At 45.0% G+C, this 19581-nt stretch overlaps 2 protein-coding genes across 2 annotated transcripts; both read left to right on the top strand.

Moving 5' to 3' along the window:
- The first annotated feature begins 1706 nt into the window (after positions 1 to 1706).
- On the top strand, positions 1707 to 3579 carry LOC124664477 (protein ALP1-like). The gene is made up of 4 exons (XM_047201993.1): positions 1707 to 1718; positions 2115 to 2191; positions 2437 to 2794; positions 2890 to 3579. The coding sequence occupies exons 1-4, from the start codon at positions 1707 to 1709 to the stop codon at positions 3577 to 3579; spliced, it is 1137 nt and encodes a 378-aa protein (XP_047057949.1).
- Positions 3580 to 8012: 4433 nt separating this feature from the next.
- On the top strand, positions 8013 to 12514 carry LOC124664476. Its single transcript, XM_047201992.1, has 2 exons — positions 8013 to 8272; positions 11437 to 12514. The coding sequence occupies exons 1-2, from the start codon at positions 8013 to 8015 to the stop codon at positions 12512 to 12514; spliced, it is 1338 nt and encodes a 445-aa protein (XP_047057948.1).
- Positions 12515 to 19581: the final 7067 nt, after the last annotated feature.

Below are 19581 nucleotides of genomic sequence, written 5' to 3'. Positions count from 1 at the left end.
ACTTCTGTGGCGCACCAGAGCCAGTGCGCCACAGAAATAACTACTTCTATGGCGCACCAGAGCCAGTGCGCCACAGAAATAGTTATTTCTGTGGCGCAGCAAGCATTGTGCGCCACAGAAATACCTACCCTAATAATTCGTGGTGGCAGAATGTGGGCCCCACATAATTTCTGTGGCGCACGGTTCAGCTATGCGCCACAAAAATAAGCTATTTTTGTGGCGCACACTTCCTGGTGCGCCACAAAATAAGTTTCTGTGGCGCATTCAAAACGGTGCGCCACAGAACTAAGCTTTGCCTATAAGGGTTTTCCTACTAGTGTACCTTTAGCTTCCAAGAGCTCCCAAACCATTGAGGCCTCGTTCGGTGCCAGTGTAATTAGAAGTGTTTGGGCCGGTTTTGGGGTGTTTTTTTCGGGCCAGATTAAAACACTCCAAAACACTTCAAAACACTCGTGGGCCGTTCGGTGGACCGGATTTGGCTAGGTTAGGGCCCAGAAAACACCCGAAGACACGTCGGGTCGGGGTGGAATCGAAACGCTTCACCCCCTCGCGTTTTCGTCGCTGGCGGCGAGGGACGAAGAGGCGACGCTGTCCGGTCGCCGCCACCGACGCTCCAAGACCACGCCGGCGCCGCCGCCGCCGCCGACACTCCAAGGCCACGCCGCCGCTCCCTCACGCTGTCTCGCCGCCGCTCCCTCACACTGTCCCGCCGCCGCTCCCTCACGCCGACGCTCCCGCTGACGGCGCCGCCGACGTTCCTGCCGCCGTCGACCGGGAGATCCTGCCGCCGCCCCCTCCTCTCGTGCGAAGCTGGAGTCGTTTGTGAGTTCCATCCACCTCCTCTCCCTGTAGTGAAGACTCTAGGGTACTTGATTTCTAGGGTTCTTGATTTCTAGGTTTGTTCTTGAATTCTAGGTTCTTGATCCCTGTAGTGATGATGAACCTTGTAGATTTGTGCTGCTTGTGACATTTGACTGGCTAAAGATAAGCGGTAGGAGATGCTAGTAAACCTACAAGTCATGCGAGGGCTGCTTGTTTCTTTATATATGGTGCTAGGATCTTATGATGCCCTGGATTGACCACAATTGTCTTGCACAACCAACCTTGTTTGTGTATCTAAGAATAAGAAATCTGAAGGTTAAGCAGTAGGAGATGCTAGTAAACCTACAAGTCATGCGAGGGTTGCTTGTTTCTTTATATCTGGTTTTATTTTGTTGTCTTTGTGAAAATATGAATGTTATTTTCTACGAGGTTTTGTATAAACTTGGTTATAGTAACCTGCTGTGGTATATACAGTGATAATATATCTTAGTATTCTGGCTCTGTAAAAAAATGAGAGAACAAGCAGAGGAGCATTTTTAGGAAGTGTCCTGCATTTTTTAAATCTCCTTGGCTGTGACTTGTTACAAAATATATTTCAATGCAGTTGAAAAGTACATCATGGACATGGTTTCAAGAAAGAGTAGCTTAGTTCTGATGTGTAGTCAATAATTTCTTGATCTGGAGATTTGTTTTTGATTCAGCATTGAGTTCTATCTTCATAGTAGCTTAGTTCCTCAATGCATACTACAGTTCAGACTTCAGAGATAATCGTGCCATGAATATAATCTATTTAATTTGCTAACTAGTAGCTAGCAACTATGCACTATGTTTGACTCAAATCATATGTACGACTACTTCTTGTTTTATTATCTGTATATGTTTACATGGGGACTCAAGTGTGTTGCCACTAAAAATTCGTGGTGTCCCAGTATTATCTGTATATATTTACATGCTTGTGGTGGGGCAGCTCTCTGTTGCCATTGGGTGGTGGTTTCAAAATGACCAGATTGTAGTTTCGTTTTTGTATAGCTGTTATATTATTTCGTTCCTAACTTGCCTGGGTTACTTTACTTAGTTGTGCAGATCAAGTGCATAGAATACTAAGCTTAGTTCACTGGTAACTAAGCAAACAACCATAGGTACAATCCTTGGTGAAACCCCCGCAGCCTGTTTACAGTGATTGTAATTTCTTGTTGGTGGTATAGCTTAGTTTATAGTGTTTGTACTTGCATGCTCGCGATAGCAAGAAGACGTCAGAAGTCATAGCATGTTTGTTTTGAATCTTCTTGCAGGGTCTCTATTCACGGATTCTTGCGGGAATTGACGAGCCGCCGCCCTCCTGGGACCACTGTGAGCACGCCGGACTTCGGTAAGTCCACAACCTACTTATTGCTTTTCATTACTGCTTTCCGGATGTTTGTTAGAGCTTTATGCATGTTTGTGACTGCTTATTGCTTTCCGTTAGTCTTAAATGGATCAACAAAGCCTAGAACGGATTAGGAAGAGGAAGAGGGATGATGATGATGAGCTATTCTTCTCCATTCTACCAGCACTGTACCTCTACCTGAAAAATACAGAAAAGACTAAACGTCATTCCTCCATCACTTATGGCAGAAGGAAAGTTAGGAGACTTCTTAATGGTCATCTTAAAGATTGCTTGACTGCTTTTAGGATGGAACCAGAAATCTTTAGATGGATTGCATCTTATCTTAGAACTGAAGGTCTTATATCAGATAGCGACACCATAAAGGTCGAAGAAAAGTTGGCCTTTTTCCTGTATATGCTATCACACAACGCATCGTATGAGGATCTACAGGTGGCGTTTCAGCATAGCGCCTCAACATTCCATGATTACATCAACGAGTTTTTTGATGTTGTTCCCATCCTAGCAAGTCGTTTTCTGAGGCCTCGACACATTGACGGGCCACATTCCAAAATCGCAAATGATGACCGCTTCTTCCCATATTTTGAGGTTTCATTTTTTCTTTGTCACTTCAAAAGTTTCTTTTCTTATCTTATTCCGATAATCTAAAGAACAATGACTACCATTCCCTTTCCCATTTGCAGAATTGTTTAGGTGCCATAGACGGGTCACATGTTCCTGTCACTAGGTCTCCTCAACTTCAAGCTCCGTGGAGGAATAGGAAAGGGTCACTAAGCCAGAATCTTATGCTAGCCTGTGATTTTGACCTGAATGTGACATTCATATCGTGTGGATGGGAAGGTTCCGCTACTGACGCCCGTGTACTTAGTTCTGCGCTACTCAATGGTTTTAATGTACCAAATGGAAAATTTTATTTAGTGGATGGCGGTTACGCAAACACCCAGCACTTCCTTGCACCATACAGAGGTGTAAGGTATCATTTGAAAGAGTGGGGCCATGGTCACCATGCGCCGCAGAACCATATGGAGTTATTTAATTACCGACATGCCGTTGCAAGAAATCACATTGAAAGGCTTATAGGAATTCTGAAGAAACGGTTCCCAATCCTAAATGTTGGTACTTTCCATTCTATAACAAATCAAGTGAAGATCCCAGCTGCTGCAGCGGTGTTCCATAATATAATAAAATTGCAAGATGGAGATGAAGAGTGGCTTGAGGATCAAGAGGATAACATAGACCCTGCTGTGTTTGTGGATCCGCCAAATGGTGATGGAGAAAATATCCAAGAAAACCAGCTCCACGAGAACCATGTGCTAGGCAATCAATTGAGAGATCACATTGCTTTTCAAATGTGGAATGACTACATTGCCTAAAAGATTTGTAGTGTTTTATCATGTAACTGGGAACTATTTTGTGGTGTTTATTCATGTAACAAAGGAACTGTTTCGTGGTGTTTAACTATGTAATAAAGAACTATTTCTAATGGCATTGTGTTTATCTTTGATAATTGTCATAATCTTTTGTGGTGTTTTATAATGTAAGCAGATATGATTCCTAAGAAAGCATCTCAGGTGGTGTATGCCACAGGCTCTCCTAAGCATAATGTGCAGAAGGCCTTCTCGAGTGGGAAAAGAAATAAGAAAAGGGCGTCTCCAAATTGCACAAAGAAGACTTCACCTAAATTTAAGAAAAAAGCTTCTCCAAAAGGTACCCAATACTATTGTACTATATTGATACCTGGATATTTGCTTGATATATGCAAGATTTTCCATGCTTATTGTTTCTGGAATGGACAACATGATTTGCAAAATGTACTGGAATTTTATTTGTAGCTCTTGTATTTTGTAGCTGGGAAACCTAGAGCCTCATGGAACATAGGAATGGAGAAGTCTCTAGTGGATATTCTTCTTGAGCATAACAATACATTCCATAGAGGACAAAATGGGTGGAGTAGTGAAACGTGGAATGTAATGGTGAAGCTTTTCCTATCTCGACACCCATATCTCAGAATGGAGAAGTCTCAAATACAAGATAAGGAGAAAGATTTAAAGAGAGACTACAGGATGCTAAAAGAAGCAAGAATGCAAAGTGGGGTTGGGTGGGATGAAAGCCAATTCAAGCTACAGGCTGAGCCCCATCTTTGGGAAAATCTGGAAATTGTAAGCCTTCAATTTTGACCCATTAAACTAAACTTTCTGTAGTCATTATTTATTCAACTATTGTAGTCACATATTTTTTAACTCTTGCAGTCATTTGGTACAAGAATCAAGAGATTCAAAACAAAAGCTTTTCCTCTCTATGATTCACTTGGACAACTTTATGAAGGTAATATATGTACTATGCTTGCAGTGAACATATTGTCATCCATTGTACTAACCATCTGAGTGCTTTGTTGGCTCTTTTTGCAGGGAGCATAGCTGAAGGCAATTTTAACTTCACTTCAACCTCAACTACATCAAGGGAGGATCCGACACAAGTAATAAGTGATGACGATGAACCTGAAGGAGATACCGAGGCTGATATACCTGAGAGAGAAAGTGAAGATGAATACGAAGTTATGGATCCAGCTCCAAGTGCTCGAGTATGACTCGGGTGGAACACCAAGTGAAAGGAAAAAGGGTTGCTGCTGCAAGGAACAAGCTTCCAAAGATACCAAAGAGGAGTCCTAAGAAGAGGAATTCCGATGGAATTGTGCAAGTGATGGAGAGGATGGTGCAAGTGCGTGAAAAGGAAGTCAATCAAGAACAACCTCTACGAAGTTCTCTATTACCGGATGCATGGATGCACTGAAAACATTGGATGGTATGACAGGTTCTATTAAAATCCCTGCATTGGATGTCTTCGGGATTGCCGACAATCGTGAAATATTTCTCAACCTTGTTGATGATAAAGATGATAAAGATGGCACCGCCATGACGTGGCTCCTTGGGCAGATAGCCAAGTTACCATGAGGTATGTTTTTACTCTTGCGCTCTAAATTTCCTGTTAGAAACCATCAAATTTACTATGCTTGCTTGCTTGATTATGCAGTGATAAAGTTTTGACTCTTTCAGATGATTTTTCATATTGATACAAACAGTAATAATTTACACTGCTGACAAGTTCATATAATAGTCAGTTCTACCGACCCACATCTGTTTCCAAAATAGCCGCGAGTTACACTGAAAGAAAGGCTCTAGTAAACTTCCTATTCAGTTTTCTAAAATAGCCGCAGAGTTACACTGATAGAAACTTTTCATTTCCTGGGTGGAAAGAAAATAGACTGAAGTATGCTCCTAGTAACATTCGGTCCTGTATAAACATCTGGTGGTTGTTGTGCTTACTACTTGCATGCTTCATTACCTAGGTAGTGGCTGTACTCATCTGAACGAAACAGAAATGATATTAGCTAGAGTAAGTGGCTGGTTCCTGCAGTTGGTTCTGTTGGTCGCGCAATGCCGTGCCTAGGTCCACCCGGTTGCTGCTGTTTGTTCTGTTAGTGTCACTTGGCTATTATGTGTGAACCTGGATGGTGTCCGTAGTTTGTTTCAGTTCCTAGCACAGCGTCTAGAGGTCATTACATGCTTGTTATCTTGGCATGCGGCTGCCTGGTTCGGTACTTCCGCACATATGTTCGTTACAGTTGGACAGGCGGAAGTTTGTACTCAAACTCAACCCCCCTTGTTGCAGTTCAACAGGCGAATGTTTTTAATTTATGCCCTCTTGGCACGAGTTGAACCCTAGTGTACTAAGCTTCAGTCCAGTTCCTAATTATCGTTTGTCATACAGAATATAGCACACAAAACCTTTCATTTTTCTAGAGATATATGAACATTAGCTTATCCTATACGTAGTATATCAGTAAATTGCACTCTCTGATCATTGATGTCATGCTAGCTTGACTGTTCATATCAGTAAATTGCACACTCTGATCTGTCATACCTGAATGATCTTTCATACAAAGCCACAGTTTCTAGAATTCGTGCCAGCTAGCAGATCATATTATTTTCCTCGATGCTTGTTTTGAATCTGTGTGTGGATGGCAGATGCTCAATGATTTTACTTGTTCATTGCTGCAGGCTACGGATCGATGAGCAACTTAGAGAAGACTTCTGTTCATGCTAGCTGGCCTTTTGCAGTTCTTGAAGTGTGGATTCATGTCATTTGCTGATAAGATATTTGTTGTTAAAACTCAGCTGAAACAAGAAAGATAATTTATTGTTTAGCAAATCTTTAGCTTCAGGACATGGCATGTGCGTTTGGTAGACAGAGTTTAACATCATGTCAAAGTGTCATATTTCTTGAGTTTTGTCTTGTTTTAGTGTGCCCACAGATCAGTTATGTCCCGTTGTTGACAAGCTCGTATTTTTATTGTTCAATACAATCATGGTTTATTGAATTTCTATCTATCATAGTGTGCTAAAAAGATCAGATTTTTATTTGTGATACAAATATAGTTTAAACTGTCAAAAAAAGATCGAATTTTTATCCATTTGTGTTGAAAACACTTAAATACACTGGTTTGTAAAACAAGTGTGTCAAACAAGTGTTTTGACAAGCGTTTTTGATGATAGGGGTTTTGTAGTGTTTTGGGTAGTGTTTTGGGTGGTTGTTATTTTCACCCAAAACACCTCTCAAAACCCCCCTTAAAACTCACAAAAACACTGCTGCCGAACGAGGCCTGAATGTAATATGGATGTGTGCGCTATCTTGTATGTAGAGAAAGCTTCTCCACCATGTCAACACTAGCCAGATTATTGGAGCTCCCTCCATCAATGATGATCCGTATAGCTCACTCTTTTACACCGCCTCTTGTTTGTAACAGATTGTGGCGTTGATCATGCTCAGATTTGGTTAATTGCACGCTCAACACACGTTGTGCAACTAAGCTCCTGTACTGATCAACAGTGTCATCTTCCATCACCTCCATCTCTCTCTCAGAATCAGAATTGGTTACATCACGTGCAGCAATGAGGGCCAATGTATCTTCATCAAAGTCACTTGCAAAATCATATCTCCATCTTCACGCATCAATATCACACGTTTGATTCTGCATTCTCTTTCTATGTGACCAAATCCCAAGCATTTGCAACATTGAATGTCGCGCGTCTTCCCCGTGGAGGACCAGCAGATGGTGGTGGAGTAGCAACAGGTGGTGCTCGTGATGCAGGCGCGGTGTACTTGGAGGTAGTACGTGCTGATGCAGCCCCACGAGATGGTGGCGCTAATTGTCGCGGAGACCACGACTATGTACGACCTGCAGAAATATTAGCTCTTCTCCATGGTGGTTGACGATCCTGCACTTCACGTTCAGCTTTGCAAGCAAGATGAAACATGCGAGTAATAGTGTTGTATTCTTTATAATCTAAAATATGTTGAATCTCTTTATTCAAACCACCAAAGAAACGTGCAAGCATAGCCTCATTATCCTCTAACATACCACAACGAATCATGCCAGTTTGCAATTCTTGATAATAGTCTTCTACAAAAAAAATTCCTTGTTCTAAACGAGAAAATTTCTTAAGCAAATCACACTGATAATGTGGAGGAACAAAACGAGTATGCATAGCAAGTTTTAAACCAACCCAAGTAGTAGAAATATTAGCATGATGTACTCTACAATATTCAGACCACCAAATAGATGCAAAATCTGTGAACTCCAAATAGATGCAAAATCTGTGAACTCACAAGTAGCAGCACTAACACGCAAATGATCAGGATATCGTAAACATGCAAAGCTTTGCTCTAATTCCAATTCCCAAGTAAGGTATGCATCAGGATTATATTTACCCTCAAATGGCGGAATAGTCAATTTAAGTTTAGCAACATGATCATCATCACGTACCGATCGTGGAGGTGGACGAGCGTTGCAGTTGTATTGCCATGGACGACCAGGTGCAGGTTGCTCGACCTCCTCGCCATCCAGCATGTTCTCATCTACCAGCAGCTCCTCGTCCCCGCCATAATCATCATATCCTTCGTCAGAAGGCACGTCAGGTGCAGCTGCTACAGCAGGAGCGGTTCCCATAGGCACCTACACATGAGGAACGCGGCGGGCGCGTCGTCGCACGTTGTCGCGAGGCTACGGTAAACGAGTAAACACCTCCTGGAACTTGGCGTTGAGCTTGGAGTTGAAAGCTGCCTCGAGGCCATCATCTTATCCAGTGCGTCGGTGAGTTTGGAATCAACATCACCAAGGTGTGTCCACGTCGTGTGCATGCCCGCCCAAAAGGTGGGTGAAGTGAGCATGTAACTCTGTATTCGTCATCTTATCCGGGTCAACGGTCGCCTATCTCGTTCCTTTCATGGTTAGTATGCAACAAGCAACATTGTATCTGCCTACAAACTACGGAATATGGTGGTTCACGCGCAATTCATCAAGCAAAATACGAAGCTCTTACAAGTTCTTACCAAACAGGTGGAAGGTGATACAGCAACCAGCAAGGATCAGCGTTACCCCAAGATTTCCAAAGCGATTACCAGGTGTCGACACAGAGCACGTGGAGACAATATTTAGAGCTGTAGGAAGGCTAATGTGGTAGCAAAAATAGCAATTGTCAAAACAGCAATGCAATATTGAAAGTATGCTCAACAACGGTACTGTGCTGGTCCTAGGCTAGACCGAACTAGAGACGTGAGCCTAGAACACTAACGAGGCCACGGCGCAGCACACAAGCAATGAGCAGCGATGAGGTGGCGACCAAAAAGCGAAAAATCATTGTGATGGCGAGTGTCTCAGAATGATTCCCAAGGTCTAAAAATAGTATATCCTCAGAAAAAATTGTCCAAATTTCTGAAAAGTGCTCTGAAAAGCGCGCAGGCGCCAAAAAAATGTTGTTATAACGTCCAATGGCGAATAGTGATCTCCAAGGTCGAAAACTAGTGTAGCCAGAAAAAATTTCGGAGGTGTTTGCAGACTTTTTTTGCTCTCCTTCACAATTCTTTACCGGCGGTCGAAACTTATCTCACGGAAAAAAAAGTTTATACAACACGGACGAAATTTGAAGGCAACAACTAAGAAGGAAAAACAATAAAACCTAATTCTACTCGGACTGTGTCACGGCAGAGAAACAGCAACAATCCGTGTCGCGGTAGAAAACGGGGTATATGGTAGATGCGGAAGTATATGGCAGGTGTATATGGCAGTGGCGGAAGTATATGGCAGGTGTATATGGCAGTGGTGGAAGTATATGGCAGGTGTATATGGCGATGGCGGAAGTATATGGCGGGTGTATATGGCGATGACGGCGGTGATCTACGTATGGTGCGAGCGGTGGCGGCGTGACTAATATGAACAGAACTCAAAACTCTAAAGGAACTAGACGCTAAGACCAGCAACTTGACACGAAGATGCAGACCCAAATTCAACTATGCAAAACTGAAAAGACAATGCAAGACGTGGCAGGGGCTATGGGACGGATGATTTAAACCTAATATATTTTTAGCTTTTTCGTGGGTTTATGGGTATGAAGGCAGATGCAATCTACACTAGGAGAACTGTAAAATCTCACCGAGCAACCTGAAATATGATATCACTTGATAGGGCAAAGGTGGCAAATCTTTCGATGAGACGTGGATAAATCGACTTGTTGGTGGAGTTCGTGCTTGACGATCCGACTACACGTGCAAACCTCGTGCGCCAATGCAATCGCTAGGACAATCTCCGGGAGTTATTGATCTTGCGGATGCACGATCAGCCTGACCAGCGAGGGTCTTAATTCCTACCTGAAATCGAGAATAAGTAAGAACTAATGATGCAATCAGAATATTGCGGATATAGATGAAACCTCTATTGAAAAAGGTGAAATTCCGAATAGTCGGTCTTGTTCTGGGCGTTAGCCTCAAAATAAGTACACGAGAGTTGTAGCAATGGCTAACATTTAATCTAATCAAAATCCGAGTCTAAACGTGACGGCTATGGGGGTATTTAAAGGAGGAAAATGTGGGATTTCGGCCAGCCATATGTATGGTGGCCGAACCAAACCCTATGCTATAGACGAAATTATGAAGTGTAATCTTGTATATTTCGTCCAAATCTTCAATCATCATTATGGTGGCTTCAAAGTTCTAAAATCTCCACTTGGGGCGTCCTCTTTAACCCTCACATGTTTGCTGCCATCTCCTCCATGTGTGATCATGCTCCAATGCTTGTCCTCCTCATCCATGCTAGGTCCATTATTCCTAAGAGTAATAAATACAGCTGATTTAGGCAGCATCATATTCTCATGTATGTGAGAAATAGTTCCAAGAAAGGAAAGTACCTGATAGTTAAGTTATTTGGCACGAGCTCGAGTGATTGGTCCTTATATTTGTGTGGTTGTAGGTATAACGGTTGTTTCAACAGATGTGATGTCCTCATCATATATGGTGGGTACGTAAGCACCTAACGCGCACTTTTGGCTCTCAGGTGCGCGTGCACCATATATTGAAAACACGTTAGAAAAATGTGTAGTAAATTAATGGGTAGAAAATGTATGCAGCTGCGTTAAATCGGAAACTAAAATATTAAGTTATGTAGCCTAGACAAAAACAATAATATGTGCTGTTCATATTATAGTAGTAGACACGTATTAGGCAGTGTATGTGACTTTTTTGTCTTTTTCACACAAGTCATAAAAAATGTTGGTTTTTTACAAAACTTGATGTATGTACGTATAATGTCGATATGTAAGCGCAGAAATTTTTGTTCGAAATTTTTTAACATTTCAAAATGTTTTTTCGGTGGCAGGAGCATATGCTCCCATGCATGTGCCGAATTGAGTTTCTGAAATACATCTTCTCTTTTTTGTGTAGGTCACATAAATTCGAATTTTTCCTTGAAAATTGACACGAGTAAGTAGCATGGTGACATATACGTGCGTGAATTATTTCAAAAAAAATTGACACATTTAATTAGGGTTATTGAAATGTTTTGAATATCAAGGTATGGTGCACCCGTGTGCACCACCCTATATTCGCGTAAGCACCGATCTATAAATAGTTATGCTTGCTTAGTATCAAGCTGCCGCCAGAAAACGATCGAGAGCATATAGTAAGTCACATGGAAGCATAGTTTGCTGCCTTTGTTTTTTTAACAAACTGTGCGGCTGATCTTTATTATTTGAGAGTAAGTTTATCTCTATTATTTTGCTTGGAAGTAGTAATAATCCATTGTCCTGTGGAATGCAGGAGATGGATTTAGAACAAGGCGCCGCAATTCCCCTTGTGGACAAAGAGGAGCAAGGCACAACAAAAATGGAGGAGGAGGAGGAGGAGGAGGGGGGCCGGAGCAGGAGCAGCAGCAATCTGGCGATGCTGACGGAGAAGTCCCAGCTGGAGAGGCTCGCGTTGCTGCTGCGGAACAACGAGGAGGCCCTGATGCGGCGGGTCATGAAGTCGGAGCAAGAGCGCGTGGAATACATCGGGACTGTGACCAATGCGTACAGGCTGTCGGTGGCGCTGCTGCAGGGCTGCACCGCGCTCAGGGAAGAATCTACGGCGCCGAAGGCGGCGCCGGTGGCGCGAGACGTGCACGACTACGTCATCTACGGCCTCAACCTGTGCATGCAGAACGTGCGCAACTGCTGCATGCGCGTGGACGTGCTCGGCAAGCTGAGGGCCCACTACGACGCTCTCGCCCAGGGCGTCGCCGACGACCCGGCCGCCGTGGCCGCCGAGGCCGCCGAGTTCAAGGCCTCCATGTGGGAGTACTGCTACAGCCACCGGAGCGCCGCCGCGCGGGCCAGGTCCAGGGACTACTCCAACGTGCTCCGCCTCGAGGGGGTCGACCTCCCGGAGCTGCTCAGGAGGCAGCAGGTCACGCTCGGCCCCGGCTACGCCGGCGACTTCGAGGACCTCAAGGACTCCCAGAAGCTGGAGGTGTACAACAGCGTCATCGTGGCCTCGGGGCGCGCCAAGCTGCCCGACCAGCTGGTCCTCTCCGGCCGCAGCGCCCGCAAGGGCAAGACTCTCGCGGAGGCCATCTCCGTCTTCATCATGGCGGCGGGCAACATGGTGTACGACGTCTACACCGCCGAGCACAACGCGGAAGCCATCCTCAGAGGCAGCCTCAACGTCATGGCGGCGGTGGGGGCATTCGCCGTGGATGTCGCCGTCACCGGGGCCGTCACCAAGGCTGTCGCCAACGCCGGCGCGGCACTGTTCGCGTGCTCGCTCGCCGGCTTTGTGGTTGGTGCCATCGCCGGCCTCATCTTCATCACCGTCAGCGGCCGCCTCATCGACCTCATCATCGGCTCCCCTAGAAAGGTGCCTCCCATCCGGGACCTCAAGTTCCACACCGCCGTCATGCCCGATGGAATGACCCTCGCCAATCAGATTGCTCGTTCATGAACTCCATGTTAGTTTTATCACTTTTATCATCGCTCCGCTGCCCGCCCGCCTCTGTTTCTTTCTGAATAAGGCACGTACTACTAGCTAGCACAAGCATGTTTTTTCTTTCAGAATAACTCAACCTTGTTGTTGGCTGCTGCGAGGCCATCTGCCGCCGGCCGGCGGTGTTGTTTCCCTTATGTAATGTACCAAGAATTTATATATACATGATCGCGGTAGACCACTAATAAACTTAATTTGGACAACATACTCAACACAGGAGCGGTCCATTGGTTTTGTAAGGAAGATTCAATGCATTATGACTATATATGGTGGTCACTGAAAATCTATCTATCTATTATATACTAAAAGCAAAATACAGATGTTTAATAGAGACATCACGTTAATCCACATGTACTAATTTATTCTAACAGTTAGATCTAAAATTAACGGATACGATTTAATAAAAGTACGTAACAATCTAGATCCGTTTGACACGTTTATATATTGGAGACTACCTTAGAAGCAACGTCCCATGTAAGCTATCTCTAAAGCTAATTGTTGATTAAAAAATAAGTGTAAAGCTGATACGATGATTTAATAGTCCAAACCTGATACGTGACTGAGAAAAGTTCCAAAACTGATCGGTGATTTGTTGTGGCTGGAATTTTGATAATTGTTAGGAGCCTAATATAGATCAGATGTAGTATGATTTTAATGGGATGCGCTAGCTGAATTTAGAAAATAAATGATCTTAACCCGCCGGACTCCGTAACTCATGGAACTTGAAAATCATAACAGATTGGACAGTTTTGAAGAAAAAACGGTACCATCCAAAAACGGGAAGATAAAACTACTATTATTATTTTATTTCCAAGACTTATCTTAGAAGGAACTTAGCTGCCCCGTTTAGAATAAAACTACGTACTCTGGCTTCAACTTTATACAAATGATTTGTGGTTGAATACATGTAAAATGTTTTGAAGAAGGAAATATGTTGTAGAAACTACAATACAAAATTAAAAATATGAGACAACTAATACGGCCGATTAAAAGTTTATTTGACCTTCGTTATTTAAATCCATAAAAACTACTGTTACACACATGCAACCATTATTTGTTTCATACAGTATCTTTGTAGGAAGAATAGATAGACTCATTTGGGTCAGGTTTTTATATACTAAAAGCAAAATACAGATGTTTAATAGAGACACCACCTTAATCCACATGTACTAATTTATTCTAACAGTTAGATCTAAAATTAACGGATACGATTTAATAAAAGTACGTAACAATCTAGGTCCGTTTGACACGTTTATATATTGGAGACTACCTTAGAAGCAACGTCCCATGTAAGCTATCTCTAAAGCTAATTGTTGATTAAAAAATAAGTGTAAAGCTGATACGATGATTTAATAGTCCAAACCTGATACGTGACTGAGAAAAGTTCCAAAACTGATCGGTGATTTGTTGTGGCTGGAATTTTGGTAATTGTTAGGAGCCTAATATAGATCAGATGTAGTATGATTTTAATGGGATGCGCTAGCTGAATTTAGAAAATAAATGATCTTAACCCGCCTGACATAGGCATCCCCAATGGGCCTGCCGAAGAAGATACCCAGGATTTACTAAAGGCCCATGACCCGAAGAATAAGAAGATTCGGAAGTCCAAGATACTGTTAAGGAAAGTTAGAGTTGTAATAGGAAGCATTATTCATAATCTTGCGGGACGGGTTAGAAACCCTCCCGGACTCTGTAAACTTGTATGTTATGAAACCATCGGCTCCACCTCCTATATAAGGGGGAGTCGAGGGACAAAGAAAGGATCGAACCATTGTCTCACAAACCCTAGCTTTTACATCGTCGAGTACTTTTCGGCTGAAACCTTCGAGATCTACTTGCCCTCTACATCCAACGAAACCCTAGTCTACAACTTGTAGGCATTGACAAATTAATACTTTGTCAATTGGCGCCGTCTGTGGGGTCTAGAGGCGACAAGGAGCTGATCTTGATGGCACGTTCATGATCGTCGACTTCGTCGATAGCAAGCAACATCATGGGAGCAGCATTTGCAGCCACACCTCCTCCCGAAGGAGCCGCAAGACAAAATAGCCCGAGACCTACTGCAGCAGTGCAAAATCCACCGGCACCAAGTGGAGTCAGAGATACGGCGGCTCAGACCAGAGTAGATAGAGCGCGACAAGGCAGAAGAGAACATCGACAGTCACCAGAACTCGCTGAAGAAGATATGTGTGGACTCCCGTGTTTTACGCGACGGGTCCGGAAAACTCGAGTCCCATCAGGATTCAAGTTACCTGATAGTTTCAAGAAATTTGATGGCCTACAAGATCCCGAGGATTGGCTAGTCGATTACCTCGAGACGGTAAAGTTGATAGGTGGGACTAGAGCAACAGCCATGCAGAGAATTCAGATACACCTGAGTGGAGCCGCAAGATCTTGGATAAAAAAGCTTCCTCCAGGTTCTATAGACAGCTGGGATAGCTTAGATGATGTGTTTGTCAAGAACTTCCGATCAACCTGCAAAAAGCCAGCGACACTAGAGGAATTGAGATCATGTCGACAAAAGCATGATGAATCAATGAGGAAGTACATTCAAAGGTGGAACATCATTAAGAACTCGGCAGAGAATATATCTGACGAGAGAGCGATAGCTGCGTTCGTAGCAGGAGTTCGACGAGGCGATTTTGTGGAGGACTTGAGAAGAACCAACCCAAGGACAGTATCAGCATTAATGGAAGTAGCAAACAGATGGGCAGATGGTGAGGATGCTGTGCATAATAAACGACATAGGTCACCAGAGGAGGACCGCAGTCGAAATTTTCAAAATAGACGACGATTTTCTCGACAATTCGCGAGTTATGACGCACCTGGCCAAATCTCGGCTGGATTTCGAGCAAGTGCTGGAGGAAACAGTAGAGATGATTATCAAAGGAGCAACGAGCAGCGAGGCGACAATAGAGATGACTCCCGAAATAATAGGCCAAATAATGGACCTAGGTTTCAGAGACCTTTTGTGTCCCCTGAGGAGATGATGAACGGGCCATGCCAAATGCACTTCTATGTCGACAACAATGGAAAGAGACAGTCGGGACACCTGCAAAAGGATTGCCGAAATTTTCGAGGCAATGCTAAGGTGGGCGAGAGCACGCCAATGCCCATGCGACAAATAGAAATCCGCAAGGGCCCAGGAGTGAGATTCATTTGCCACCTCCTCCCGCAATTACAGACGAAAATCGACACCAGCTCAGAATAGCGGCAGCACCAGCACCACCACCTTACGTTGATCCCAACTCTCATGGAGCGGTCTCGATGATTCAGAAAGGCAGGCCATCCAATAGAGCTCAGAAGGTAATATCGCGACAGGTGTTCATGGCAGAGAAAATGCCTCCACCAACGGTTGAGTACCTCAATTGGTCAGGGCAAGATATTGGCTTCACAATAGCAGACCATCCGCAACAAGTTCCTCGACCAGGGCAGTCAGCACTTATCTTACCAGCAGTAATCGCGGGATTCGACGTATCGCGAGTTTTCATAGACGGCGGCAGCAGCCTAAACCTTATGTATGCATACGCTAAGAAAGATGAACATCTCCCTAGCAAATTTAAAGCCAACTGATACGCGTTTCCATGGAATTACGCCGGAGAAGCCAAGTTATCCGCTGGGAAAGATCAATCTCGACGTTCAGTTTGGAACCCGAGAAAATTACAGGATAGAGAAGTTAGAGTTCGAAGTCGTGGATTTCCCATCAAAGTATCACGCCTTGTTGGGGCGGCCAGCATATGCCTGGTTTATGGCAGTACCACATTATACATACTTATTGTGGAGGTTACCTGGGCCTAAGGGACCAATCACAGTCAAAGGAAGCTTTGCACTAGCCGATAAATGTGACAAGGATTTTCATCGATTATCAGAAACTTTCGGGATGCAAGCAGAATATATGGAGTCAACACTTACGACTGATTATGATGTGCTACCAGATGTGGGGAGACCTAATAAAGAGCCAACCTTTAACACTGCAAAGGATTCCAAGGAGGTGCAGATTCACCCGACAGATCCGAAGAAGACGACGTCCATCGCAACAAACATGGACCTCGCATAGGAAAGCGCGCTCGTCGAGTTCCTCCGTGAACACTGGAAAATCTTCGCATGGTGTCCAGCTGACATGCCAGGAGTACCCAGGGAACTTGCCGAGCACCACCTAAACTTGGATCCACTTGCGAGACCAATAAAACAACCTTTGCGGCGTTTTTCGGAGCCAAACCGCAAAGCTATGCTGTCAGAGATTGATCGACTAAGAGAAGCTGGTTTCATCAAGGAACTGCATACAGAGGCCACGTGGGTAGCAAACCCAGTATTGGTCCCGAAGAAAAACACTAAAGTCCTTCGCATGTGTGTCGACTTTACGTGTCTAAACAAACATTGTCCAAAGGATCACTTTCCCCTCCCGAGGATCGATCAAATTATCGACTCCACGGCAGGATGTGAACGTCTTTCCTTCTTGGATGCTTACTCTGGTTATAACCAGATCAGATTGAAAAGAAGAAGATGAAGTTCAAACAGCGTTCATCACACCTTATGGCGTGTTTTGCTATCGAACAATGTCTTTTGGTCTGAAAAACGCGGGAGCAACATATCAGCGGATGATGCAGAAGTGCTTAGCAACACAGATTGGGAAAAACGTACAAGTATACATTGATGATGTCGTTATAACATCAAAAAAGGGGGCAACATTGATCGAGGGCTTGAAGGAAACTTTCGGCAATCTCGACAACTTTTGTCTCAAGCTGAATCCGACAAAATGTTCTTTCGGCGTCCCTGCAGGAGAACTTCTCGGGTTCTTAGTCTCAGCAAGAGGGATTGAAGCAAATCCCAAAAAAATCCAAGCTATCGTCACAATGAGGAAGCCAACAAAGTTGAAAAAAGTACATCAGCTGACTGGGCGAGTCGCAGCTTTAAGCAGATTCGTCGCCAGGCTGGGAGAAAAGGCGTTACCGTTCTACGCCCTAATCAAACAAGGAGATAAATTCCAGTGGAACGAAGAAGCAGATAGAGCTTTCGAGGATCTTAAACGCGCAATTTCGACACCACCAATCTTGGTGGCGCCAAAAGAGAAGGAACCCCTCCTGCTATACATTGCGGCTACACCTCAGGTGGTCAGCACGGCACTAGTTGTCGAAAGAGAGGAAGAAGGAAAACTCCATGGAGTACAGAGGCCAGTATATTTCATAAGCGAAGTATTATCGCCTTCAAAACAGAGGTACCCACAGTACCAGAAGCTAGCATACGGAGTATTCACAACCGCAAGAAAACTGCGGCACTATTTTTCGGCGCATCCGATAATAGTGGTCAATGAGGCGCCTTTATCCAATATACTCAACAATCCAGAAGCTACAGGTCGTGTCTCCCTTTGGGGAATAGAACTTTCTCCTCGGGACATCACGTATGAAAAAAGAAAAGCAATAAAGTCGCAAATTTTGCCAGACTTCATCGCAGAGTGGATGGAGCTACAAAATACAGGGCCTCCGGATTTATCGAGAACCTGGACTATGAACTTCGACGGGTCCAAAAGGTTAGAAGGAGCTGGAGCAGGCGTGATACTCATATCACCTGAAGGCGACAAATTAAAATATGTCTTACGGATGAAGTTTCCAAATGCGTCAAAAATGAGGCAGAGTAGGAAGCTCTTATACACGGGATGAAGATGGCAGAAGCTTGCGGTGCAACTCGACTAAAAATCTTTGGCGACTCACAATTGGTGGTCCAGCAAGTCATGAACCAATGTGATGCAGTCAATGATAGCATGGTGGCATACAAGGAAGTATATAACGAGCTCGAGAAACTATTTGATGGCACTACGGATACACACATCCAAAAAAAGGAAAAGAAAACTAAGAAACAAAAGTCCCGCTACAGTATCTCGGGCCTAACAACAGCAATACATCCACCACCAAGACAACACGTGAATTACAGACTCTCCAAAAAACGACGCCTCCAAGAAGGGAAAAGTGCTCAAACACCGTCGTCGCCCGATCAAAGATCTTAGGTTTTCATCCCGAAGATAGTCCCCGCTCTCAAAACAATGCCTCCACCAAGATCATTGCCAGGCATAACCAGTTAAGGCCAGACCTTGGGTTTTCACCCTGAAAGGTAGGACTCTGCACTTCACCTGTGTTATCGCCCCCACTTTCATACCGTTGTTGTGAAGCCCGGAACACCAAGCAAGTCTCTCAATAGCACGAAGACTTGAACCTCCCCTAGCTAGTCCTCCCCTCTGGCATTCATGAAATTCTCTTCTTCCGACTTTCATCATGGATCCATAGTCACTTGATGTCAACACAGAAAAAGAGCTTCGCGCCGCTCCCTCCAGAACCAATCGGTCGGAATAAAAGCATGGGTGCGCACGACCGAATACCTCCGATCCAGCAAACTCCGGGCAAAGCACCTGTTACATTCGCCGGCGGAGCCTTCCGGAACTCAACCCCCGGCCGGATCACGAGTCCGGGCCTCCGGTAGGTCCTCCTCTTCACGCAAGAGAGGCCCTAGGACCGCCGCCTTTATACAGGTCGGACCCCCACATCGGCGACCATCCCGGGCTGGCCAATCCAACCCTCCACCGGCGACACCATCGCCGGCTTCCATGCCCCTCCATCTCACCGCCGGATCGCGGTGATAGATCAAAAGATCCACCACCACCAACCGCAGGCCGACCCTCTCCGGCGTAGAACAGAGCCACCTCCTCCGTCGAACCCAAGGCTGCTGCCCCGGGCGCCCTCGTGATGCGGAAGAAGCCCGAGATCGCCTCCACGCACCGACGAGAGGCGGGGGGGAGGGCATGGCACAGACCGAGGGCCTGGCCGCTGCCCACCACCAGCCCTGCCGGTGTTCCGCGGGTGGAAGCCTACGGGAGGGAAGGGGGGAGACTGCAGCGCAAGAGCCGCCGCCGCCCATCACCATCCATGCTGGCCGCCGCCGCGTGCGTCGAGGAGGGGAGAGCCCGTCCGCCGTCCCCCACGTCGGCAAGGAGAGGCCCCCGCCGCCGCCACGCCCCGAGGGTCTTTGCCCCGGCG

Source organism: Lolium rigidum, chromosome 6 (assembly GCF_022539505.1).
Source record: "Lolium rigidum isolate FL_2022 chromosome 6, APGP_CSIRO_Lrig_0.1, whole genome shotgun sequence".
In the NCBI taxonomy this organism is placed as follows: domain Eukaryota; kingdom Viridiplantae; phylum Streptophyta; class Magnoliopsida; order Poales; family Poaceae; genus Lolium; species Lolium rigidum.
The sequence above is the reverse complement of the archived record's forward strand: the minus strand, read 5'-3'. Positions and strand labels throughout refer to the sequence as shown.

What these genes read in the sequence shown, in the direction of transcription:
- LOC124664477 (XM_047201993.1), top strand. An exon ending in TGTGAGCACGCCGGACTTCG is followed by an intron (nt 2,192 to 2,436) that starts GTAAGTCCACAA and finishes CACTTATGGCAG; the next exon opens with AAGGAAAGTTAGGAGACTTC. An exon ending in GCTTCTTCCCATATTTTGAG is followed by an intron (nt 2,795 to 2,889) that starts GTTTCATTTTTT and finishes TCCCATTTGCAG; the next exon opens with AATTGTTTAGGTGCCATAGA.
- LOC124664476 (XM_047201992.1), top strand. Translation starts at nt 8,013, where the DNA reads ATGATCATCATCACGTACCGATCGTGGAGGTGGACGAGCGTTGCAGTT. An exon ending in CACGTTGTCGCGAGGCTACG is followed by an intron (nt 8,273 to 11,436) that starts GTAAACGAGTAA and finishes GGAGGAGGAGGA; the next exon opens with GGAGGAGGGGGGCCGGAGCA.